General features: G+C 37.2%; 2 protein-coding genes across 2 annotated transcripts; both read right to left on the reverse strand.

The window, feature by feature from the left end:
* Positions 1-9,084: 9,084 nt before the first annotated feature.
* On the reverse strand, positions 9,085-9,645 carry LOC114544344 (jerky protein homolog-like). Its single transcript, XM_028563005.1, has one exon. It carries the CDS (start codon positions 9,643-9,645, stop codon positions 9,085-9,087), a length of 561 nt encoding a protein of 186 aa, XP_028418806.1.
* A 3-nt stretch (positions 9,646-9,648) lies between these two features.
* Positions 9,649-10,573, reverse strand: LOC114544357 (tigger transposable element-derived protein 4-like). Its single transcript, XM_028563013.1, is given in 2 exon segments — positions 9,649-10,258; positions 10,260-10,573. Coding segments are annotated over 2 exon segments (924 nt in total).
* Between the last annotated feature and the right edge of the window lie 871 nt (positions 10,574-11,444).

Below are 11,444 nucleotides of genomic sequence, written 5' to 3' on the forward strand. Positions count from 1 at the left end.
CATCCTTTATTTTCAAAATGCTTAAAGCATTGGATCGCCTACACTGTTCAACTTCTTGGTCAAAGTCGAATGCAGCGTTGTCGTTATCACAATAATCGTCGTTGTGATCCTTGTTATCGATTTCTTCAGCATCTTGGTTGCATTGTGGCACTCTTTGCCTTTCCCTCTCCAGTATTGTAGAATGCTTCGTATGAAAGTGTGTCCTAAGGGAATAATAGTTTTTATACGTCCTTGGACAATCCATTAATGCCACAAAAGACATGGAAGCTGCTGTCGTTTTGATAGACACGGCCCAAGTGCGAAATTAATCTGCAAAGAGTGTCAGAAGTGAAGTGAACGCACAAATTACAATGGTAGACCATGTTTAATTTTTCGTCTGCAACCGATTTGGTTCCAGCCAGTGAACTCTATCTATATAGAGCTCTAGCTAGCCAATCCCAAAGCAGGCAAAGCTATAACACTCGCAACAATTCAGAAATTGTACACTTGTATATGGGTAGGGTAGGCTAGTAAAGTCGTACTAACATATGTGGGCAAACCCAAGGAAACTGAATGAAAAAGGGTTTTTTCTCCAATATATAATGTATTTTTGATTGTTTACGATAAATTTATTAAGAAACAGTCATTAATAGTCTAGCTAATCGGACAATTATTCATTCTAAGGGTGTATAGGTTAGTACAAATTTACAGGTCACATGATTGCTCTTCTTCGGCCTTTCTTGCTTGCTGCTTGCTTTGCTCAAAGTAAAATTCAGTTTGGTGGTTTAAAAAAGTCTTCTTTTGTCCAATTCTTATAAAATGGATCAACAATTTGTTCAAGCGCTGACAAGTAATGGTGTGAGGGAAGAAACCATCGAAATTCTGCGCTTCGAAGAGGTAATTATTCTTGTTTTTAAATTATTTTTCTTTTCTAAATTTCCCTGTCACAACTGCGGAAAAAAATTTTTTTCTGGTGACTAAAATGTTTTAAAACATGGTAAAAGTGAAGGGAAGTACTTAAAAAGGTTATAAAGTTTTGTGTTTCGTTTCATTTTCACCTTCAGGATGGATATTTCAACCAACTAAAGGTTTTTTACCTATAAAAACCTCGTAAAATTTCAACTTTTCTGACAAGCCAACTCGGGCGCTACAGAAGATATTATACCAGGTTTCACTGCGACAACATTGTTTGTCCAAAATTCTAAAATGCTAATGTTATCAAGCCATCATAGAACGATACCTTGGAGTACAAAGTGCATTCCAGTATAGCATCACAGCTATGGTAAAAAGTGTTTCTGCAGTCAACATCGATAGAAGTGTCTTCTGGTTTAGTATCTTTTCTATTGCGACACCATACCCAGCGAATATCAGATCGGTCTTTCCAATGCCTTGGGATACACGATCCTTTGACTACGTCACACATACATCAAGTTAAGACGTAGTTTGGACTTGACCATTTGCTGGGCTACTTATGGGGAATAATCACTTAAAGTACATATCAACTAATTTTTATATTTCATAAATGAAAAGTTTAGGTGGCTAATAATGAGGGATTTGGTTTGGTTTTAGGATTTTTTGTACATTTTCAAGCTTTTTTATGACTAAATATCAGCAAACTGTAAATGTTGACCATGAGTTAGTGAACTGGTGCTAGTTACGTAGTACGAGGAACCTGGTTAAGTTATTCTGAACAATCATTGATTTTCACTGATCTACACTGCATCGACAATGTCTAAACATCCTTTGACTCTGAATACAACTATATTCCTGATAATGATTCGGAATATAACTATATTCCGGGTAATGTACTACTTTGAGACAGAGATCATGGGCCTCTGACGACAATGGCGAAGAAGAGACCTCACTCGCGTTGTTCTTACAAAAGCAACCAAAATTTACCTAAGAATATTCGAACAAACATCAGCAACCAATCTGTTTGGTTATTTTGCCTCGATATATGAGTGGCTTTAATACCGAGAGCAATTACACTGCACAAATACTGTGTGGAAGCAGGCTTTGGACCGTGTGGTGCAACCTTATAAGAACAGCGAGCACAGCTGGGGGAAGAATTACTAAAGGCTTGCCCAAAATGTATTTCGGCTTTTATAATTTTGCAGCCTAGCAAGACACAGTTTGTCATATTCTATTTGCGTAAAGGCACAATATTCTGGAGGACCACAAAATGCGAACTACGGTGTTTTATAATGTGGTGTCATATTACCTTTGGAAATGCGCCTAAACAGAACTATAGAATCTACTGCCTTAAATACGGTTTTGCCTGCTTGTAGATTGATTTTTTGTCTATTTACATAAACTGCTTAAACTAACTTTTGAAAATCACAATTCTCTCACAATGTTTCTACGTTTAAAATGAAAGTATGAATTCCAGTCATACTTAGTGCGTGAACGGTACTGACTGCGACTTTGTTTAATTACGATCAGCGAACACTGCCCTCTGCTGGTAGACTGTTTTTAAATTTGGGGAACATTGCCAGACCACAAGCCTGACGATCACTTATGTGAATGTATGTTTTTTAACACCCGTGCAAGCCAGCGCAAATTGTCTAGGGGCATAATTCTGTAAAACTAACTACAATGTGAACATCAGCATTGCGTTATATTAACATTCGTTTAGAACTTGGCAATCTATACGCTGCCGTAAAATATGTTTCGTCGAAGATTGATCTCCTTTTTTGATTTACATAATATGTACATTCTCTCAGGATGTCTCAAGGCCGAAACAAAGAGTAAATTAAATCGTAAATTCAATAGCAGATTGTAAGTATTAATACAAATTGTTCAAGTTACTGTACAAGTGATGTCAGCACTTTGAAGGTCTTTTAAAACTTAAGATCAACATGTTATAAAATTGCTCCTCAGCAGCTACAGGATTATAAGTTTTGGTTGGAAAATCTCATCTAAAATATAGAGCTTGTGACGAGGTATTAACATGAAAATATTTGTTATATATATCAGGCAAATAACAGACTTTCAGAACAACCTTGCAATTTGCAATTAGTCTGCTAATTTTTGCTAGTTCCAAACCTGTCAACAACTTGTGAAAAGCAATGGGAAGACAACTCTTTGACAGCTTTTCAGCAGACTTGTCACAATTAGATGCAAGAGTTTTATGCAGCCGGGTTTTAGTCATATGACTGAACTGAATTCCCTTCTATTTTTACAATTATATACCTTTGTAGGTAGCTCAAATGTCGAAAGCCACTCTTTTTCTTCCTTAACCACTTCCGTTGTAAAGGCTGTTGTTGGTTCACTGGCCGAAATCCAAGAAGATATGTTGATGCACATAGGGGGTGGTGGATTTAGCTGTTTCATCGGCATGTTCACCATGTCCCGGGTTGTCGATGAGAAACGAGAGCTCTGTCATTTCTGACAGGTCATCTGCAATGATGGGCATAACCTAACAATTTAACCAGCTTTGATGTTACAAGCTTTTAATAAGTCGTCGCTTGTTGCTTGTAACATTTCTAACCTATCCAGCTATAGAAATAAATAATTTGTGCAAAATTTTAAATGTAAAATGGCAATGTTTTGCAAAGATTATGGACAGGAACTTGAACATTCTAGAAATCCTGGCCCGAATCATTGGTGGCACATGGATGGCTATGGTAAACTGAAACCTTACGGGTTTCCAGTTCATGGTTGCATAGATGGCTTCAGCTATCAAATTCTGTTGCCAGAACAAAAAAAGTTGCCAGAACAAACAATAATCCAAATGTTGTTGCAAATTTTTTTCTCAGTACAGTTGCTGAAGAAGGAGATTGCCCAACCATTCTCAGAACTGACAATGGGACTGAAAATGTAATAGTAGCTGGAATGCAGTGTTATTTTCGTTCCAATAGAAATTATGATAATGCTGGTGTCAAGGCACATAAGTACGAAAGTTCACCAGCTAACCAATGCATTGAGTCATGGTGGTCATATCTCAGAAGACACCATACAAATTGGTGGATGACTTTTTTTAAGGACACGATTGAAAGAGATATTTTAAACACAGCAAATGTTTTACACATGGAGCGTTTGTGGTTTCGTTTTTCAAATCTTTTACAAAAAGAACTTGATGACATTACAAATCATTGGAATACACACTACATTCGTCAATCCCAACATGATATCATTGCTGGCAACCTGCATGTGCTTTTTCATTACCTGAGACTGTTGGAGCATTAAATTGCATAAAGCCAGTCACACAAAAAGAGAAAGAGCAAAAATTGGCAAATTTAAAGGATCGTCTTGCTGGAAAAGAAAGCCTTAGTAACTGGTATGTGAAATGCCCAAGATGGGAACATATTCATTCTTATATATTTCAGGCAGATTTCTCTCTTTGTATATTATAGCGGTTGAAATTTTGTTTTGAGATATGTGACCACAAAGACACAACTATTGTTATTAATTGATAGGCGCTCTTGTGGTAATTGCTTTACAGCATCTTTGGAAAATGAAAATGAATGTGTATACTGTAAAGATTTTGATAGATGCGTGGAGTCCTTGTCAGACGAATGGGTAATTCAAGACATGTCTACTACCCCAGAGTGTATTACACTAAATCCGGCATTTTCCACTGTTTGCCTCGATAGATGGTCTTTAAGGTTATCAGTATCAAAGTACAGAACAATCAATAGGCAGTGTTATTGACAAACTGGATCAGAGGAGGCGTAAGTGATATTTTACTTATATGCCATTCGTTTGGTGCTAGCATTATTAGGTTAAAGTCAAGCAAAATAACTGTAAATTATGGTTAATGTGATCCTATTTTTTTATATCTGTAGGTTCATGAGAAGTGTAGCATACCGGGAGTTTTTTCATCTTGTGTATGACCGTGTTGGAAAAATGCGAATTCCTCTTCCTGCATGTGCATATCATGCATTAGAATAAGATCTAAATTTCAACCAAAGGACAGTAAAGAGCATTTTGTTGGTTTCCAGGATGATGACATGGATGATTAAGTATTTATAATTATTCAAAAGCTTGTATAAATATAGATATTTATTTAAAAAATCAGGTCTGCATATTTTTTGGGCAATCCTTTATATATTTATGTCCTTTCATGGGATTTCTGCATGTTCGGCAACGCTTTAATGGCTGGTGATTCCTTGCTGAGGTTTCTGTCTCTGCATTCACTAAAACAAACATTAAACCCATTAAACCCCACCACTTTTTCAAGGTGTACTAAGATTGCTTGTTGTTAGTGCAGGTAAAACAGAATCATAATGGGGCGAGCTGGGTTTCCAATCTCATTATGAAAATCTACATATAGATTCCTGAAAGTGATATACCTTGAATAGTCCTTGGAACCTCTTGCACAACCATTGATTTTCTCTTTTCCTGTGCTGCTTTTGCTTCACACCTCGGTTGTTTTTGAAGCATAGTGTTCATTGGAGATTGTGTCACGATTTCCAGCTCCTTCCTAGCTTCCTTTAGTTTCTTGCTTTTCTGGACTTTAATAAACATGTTCATGATTTCATCAACAGTCTAATGATAGTCTAAAGATGAAGTAAAGTGATAATTATTAACACAATCAGGCATGAAAAAATATAATAAGCATACACATACCATATTTAGGCTGCAATTCGACATAGCTTCCCCATTTTTAAACTTTGGGTAAACAACTTTTATTTGATCACTACCATCTGCGTTTTCTCGATTGAGATTAACGTTGAAATGCACTGCTGCTAGCACATGTCTAAATAGCAAAATATTAAAAGAGCATTGAAATTATTGGTAGTTCTACTCATCACCACTATAGTTCAGATGATAATTAGTTCCATTATAATTATAGGCTTTGGTGGTAATGTTATCTGTACCTGCAATACATTCCTGGGTATCAATAATGAATCATTTTGGGGGCAAACTGGTTGACCACAGAATGGAAGCCCTCAAGGCAACTTGTTTGGGCAATTAGGGAAGCCTTCTTTAAGCCTTTTACCAGTGCTTTCTTCTTCAAACTCTTGCACACTTTCTCATATACTATCATATCATATATTTCAATGAGAAAATACTCTTGATGTATAACAGGGGTTATACTTTAAATAAATGTACATAAGAGGTATAGACAGCATGAAACCTTCTTCAAGCCACTGCCTGTCAGATATAGCTTCTCATGAGCACATTTATTAAATATGCCATTAGGAAGGTTTGAGTGCCTGTTGACTATATGGGACAAGAATGACTCAAACTTGGCCCATATCAATTCACCATCACCTGATGGGGTAGATGTTGCACTCCACATCAGATGATTTTCACATGGCTTTATCCATCCCACTATTTCTTCACACTCTTTTTCCTTACTGATTTTTTTCAGAACTGTGTGTATTTCTACAAAACAATAAAAGTTTTTCTGCTGGCTTATTACAACTTCAGTTTGTGTGGGATGTATACAGTAAAATCAACCAATATTGAGAATCAGTCTCACAATAATATTTTCTAGATGTCAAATTACTCAAATATATACTCAACTCTTTTTAAGATGCCAAAGATCAAAATAATGCTTAATACGGCCAAGGCTTTCTCGCATATACTTTGCAATAGATGTGTGCCGGTCTGTGATGAAGGTATCCCAAAGTAGCTTACTAACAAGAAGCTTTTCAATGCACTTCTTGAAAGCCAACATCTCCATTGCCTGGCTGCTTCCTGCTACGTTTCTCTATCAGAGTTAAATGATATTTATGTCAATTACTAAGGATGACTAGCTATAGATAATCCCTATATAAATCTATCAGAATACTGTTTATTTTTATTAATTAAAATGGAACGTTTTTGTCGTTAAACTTACTATTCTTTTCTTCTATTTTCTTTTTTAAATCAATGATTTTATTTTGCAGCTGCCTGTTTGCGTTTGCCAATTTCTTACAACAATGTGCTTCTGGTGTTAGAGTAGAAGCCTCTTTGGACTATATAAAAATAAATTTCATAAGAAAACCTAGACATATAAACTTAGTATACTGTATATTCATTTGAGAAAATATTAGAGAAGCTTATAAAACTCACAGTAGAAATTGGATCCTCTGGAAGCAAGTCATTTGCAACTGGACTTTGAAATGGTTGTGAATGAGGAGCATCACCCAAACATAACTCTGACGCTGTTTCACCAGCTGTAAATATCGGCAGTGTAAAACTGCGCAACTCTTTGCTGTTTTCTTTAAGGACTTCTCGTACAACCTATTCAAAGACAAAATTCATATTCCTTAGAATTCAAAATGTTAGAGATAGGTATATACCGTATAAAAGGGAAGGAATGAAATATCATACTTACGCGACCATGCTGTCTCGTGGAAGTTGGACTATGCTCTCCGGAGTCTTCTGTGCCACTAGTTTTGTGGATTGTAGGCACAGCGTTTTTTTCAAGTACTGCGCGACAAACGAAACCAATCCTGGTCGTAATAAATGGGCTCTCAAAATCATTGGCCCGAAAATGCTGCAAACAAAGTCTGGAGTTTGGCGTTGGAGACCATTTTGCACGCTTTGTTTGAACAAAAGCAATCCAAATTCGCCATCTTTTTTTCTCCAAATCGTTATCTTCGGGAAATTTACGAAGGCCAATGTTGTTTGAAGGGTCTATTAGGCATATTTTCGCATAAGATGTGAAATAATTTGTATAGTGCCGTATATGTAAATACAAGATGGGAAATGAAAATTCCTCGCCCTAAATCACAAGACCCAGGCCCTCGACACTCATTTTTGCTCGGTCTAAATTTAGAAGCTATCGAGAATCGCTATATTTACTCTAATTTAGGCTCCCAGAACGTATCAAAAGCAATGCAATAGAGGTTTGTTTTAAAAAAATATGATTATTAGAGAGGTTTACTTCTTGTTTATCAAATAAAAAAAATTAGGTGATATGCACTTTAAGACATGTGTATCTAGTAGAGATCTCCCTTTTTTTTCTCTGATAGTTGAGCATTTTTTAAAGTTAAGGAAAAATGCTATTCATGAGAATGGCAATGAAAGAACTTACCTACTGGAAGAAAGAATAAATAGCCTCATTCGCGAAAACCAACTTAAGGCAGTCAAACAAGAAAATAAGAATCAAAGTTCTAGATCAAAAAGACGGTGGTCTTTACTTACGAATATAACTGGGCATGCAAATTCTGAGGTACCTTTAAGTACTATTTTAGATCCAAAGAAAATGAATGATTACTTCCAAAGTGTGAATTTGGATATGACTATTCCACTCTGCTACCAGTTCCTATTCCTAGTGGTACGAGAATTCCAGAACTATCAGTAAATATGGTTTGTCAGTTGTTACTAAACCAAAAAAGAACTGCATCTGGACCAGATGATTTACCCTATTGTTTCTGGAACGATTATGCTTACCATATTGCACCAGTGATAACAATTATCTTTAATAGATCGATCAAAGTAGGTGCTGTGCCAGACATATGGAAATTGGCAAACCTTTCACCACTCCAAAAAGAAAGCCCCCTTACATAACTTAAACAACTGCGGCCTATTTCCCTAACCATTATAATAATGCACCTGCTCGAGAGAGCTCTTTATAAAAACGAGCTAGCTCCATGGATTCAAAACTTTATGGACAGTGACCAATATGCTTATAGGAAGGGTCACAATTCCGCAATGGCGCTAATAAAAGCACAACATATGTGGTTGGAATGGTTGGATGGAAAAGCCAAGATGGTCAGAGTCTTTTCGTTTGAAAGCATTTGACATTGTACCACATGATATATTATGCAATAAGTTAAAGATATTTGCTATAAACCCTTATATAATTAACTGGATTACAGTAGTCTCCCGCTAACTCAAACTCCCAAGGGAAAATTGTTCGAGTTAACGGGAGTTCGAGTTAACCGGAGTTGGTGTCAGATTACATTTATTATGATTTTACTGTTCCCTAAAATTACAAAATATTTAATTGTGCATCCCTAACTAAAGTTCTTCATTCAGTGTCCTTCAGTCAGTATCCAATCATTGCCTTAATTACCGCAGTTCATGCGTCTATTTGCTAAAAACAAAGAATTCTGCTTTGTATAATTATGAAATATATCAGTACTATGCATGTTCGGAAAAAAATGATTGAATGTCCCTCTGCTTTTTATTTTTCTGAATGATTCGCTCTGTTAGCAAAGATAACTAAGGGGTTAGTTGGCAAATCTCTTCTCCCTCATCCACAAACATACTATAGGTTAGCAGAGTATCAACAGACTGTCTCACTTGATTTGTAGTAGGTCGTTTTGGAGCGTCATCTAGCATTTCAATCTCGTCATCAGAATCCTGGTCAATGCCGTCGATGGTTTCATGAAACTCCGCTAGGATTTCTTCATCAGTCAATGATTCCATGTTTGAGGTTAGCAAGTCTTGATCTGTGCCGATTACATCATTCAAAGTTATACAGGTTGGCACAAGCTCTGGGGAGCTTTCTCTCAAAGTCTCTAGTTCCTTGCTTAAAAACCTGAATGGGTCGTCAGTGTCACAAAATGCACTTTGTTGCGCTTCACTACCAATGCCAGCTTTTTTGAAGCAATTCTGAACTGTCTCCGCAGTTACTCTATTCCAAGCGCCCGTCAGGATCATCATAGCATCCAAAATGGTCAATTTTGGATGCAACATTCCCTTTTCCAGAGCGTTGATGTACTTGCGGACAGTTGCTCCACGGTAAAACGCCTTTATTGATCTGATGATGCCTTGGTCCATTGGTTAGGTTTTACATGTTGTATTCGGTATAAGAAACACCAAATTAATAGCCTTTAGACTAGACATGGTAGGGTGGGCGGGGCAGTTATCTACAATAAGTGCTACTTTTCTGCCTTCGCGTTCGAACTTACGATCTTGTTCGAGGACCCATTCCTTGAAAAGTGTGCTGTCCATCCAACTTTTCTTTTGAGACCGATATCTACATGGCAAGTTTCTAACACTTTTGAAGCACCGGGGTTTTTTCGACTTCCCAATAACAAAAATGGGTAATTTATCGCCTACTGCATTACCAGCTGCAAGGCCTGTTAATCGAACTTTACTGTGCTTCCCACCAATGCACTTCTCTGATTTCAGTTGCAGTGATTTGTTTGGAAGCGCTTTATAAAAGAGGCCAAATTCATCTGCGTTGTATATGTCTCGAAGCTCATAGTTCCAGACAATAGTTGGAAGAGTCGATTCTTCCCATGACGTGGTCATTTCTTCGGTGCACGACATTGCTTCACCTGAAACAATTTTGAAAGATATTTCATGCCGGCTCTTCCATTGCTCAAACCAGCCATTTGATGCTTTGAAGTTTTCTATGCCTAGTTCTTCAGCATACTTAATCGCTTTTTTTTAGTATTGGACCATTCACTGGTAATCCCTCCTCCCTTACTTTTACAAACCATTTGTAAACTGCCTGATCCAGGTTTTCATAGTTGCTCGATTTTAACTTCTGCGCAGAACGATTATTTCTGCTCTCAAAAGCATTTACTATTTTTTCTTTGTTTTTCAACCACATGGATAAAGTGTTGCGAGGCACATTATACTCAGCAGCGACGTCCTTTTTCGGAATGCCACTCTCTATTTTCTTGAGCGCTTCATACTTTATACCTAATGTTCTTGCAGATAATTTTCTCTTGTTTGTGCCTGACATTGTGCCTGACATTGTGCCTGACATAGTCAGTTTTGGCGCAAACTAATGGCAGCAACGACGGTCAATTAACGCCTTTCTCATTCTCCGGTTGTCACATTAAAATTCTCTGAAAAGGCTCTCAATTTCAGTACAACACTTTAGTGTCAAATATTTGCGGCTTATTTGTTGAACACAGTACCGTTAGTACGCACTGAGAAGAAGCTGATATACAGCAATGAATTCACTGATCTCGTTTGAAATCGAGCCAACAGTGTTCAACTCTTTAAACGACTTGGATGGATCCCTTTCTTTGATGAAGCGAAGGTAAACAGGGCGATGCTGGTACACGAAGCTGTTTCAAAGGAACTCAGTAGCCTTGGAAAACTGTTAGGCTACCGAGCTATGCACAAGAAAGTAAGACAAGAGCATGAACTGAATGTTCCCCGGGACCTTGTTCATGTGGTGATGTATGACTTGCTCACATGCTCTTGCACCTAAGAGAAAGAAATGGTATGGTATGGGCATAAATGTATGCGAGGTAAAAATGATGTCATAGATGAAGATTTGTTCACAGGAATATCTAAGTCAATGGAAGGGTGTCTTGCTGAAGAGTGCTACAAAGAAGCCAAGGATGAAGGGTGTGATGTTGAGGTCTTTTGATCAGATGGTGACTCAAGTGCATTACTGTTGTAATGAGCTCTACCCACATTCCTGTCACACTTGTAAATTTCCCCTTTTGAATGCCAATGCTAATCGCATTTCAAAGAAGTAGCCAAGCAAAAGGAGTTTTCAGCGACATTAAAAAAGAAATACCAAGATCAGTTTCTATCAGTACTAACTGCTAAGTGTAAGTGTGATAGACACAAAGCTGGTTGTGGATGTCTTAGTGATAGCTTTCTTACAA

This window comes from Dendronephthya gigantea, unplaced genomic scaffold (genome assembly GCF_004324835.1).
Source record: "Dendronephthya gigantea isolate DGI-Jeju-01 unplaced genomic scaffold, DenGig_1.0 000004F, whole genome shotgun sequence".
NCBI classification, from domain to species: Eukaryota; Metazoa; Cnidaria; class Anthozoa; order Malacalcyonacea; family Nephtheidae; genus Dendronephthya; species Dendronephthya gigantea.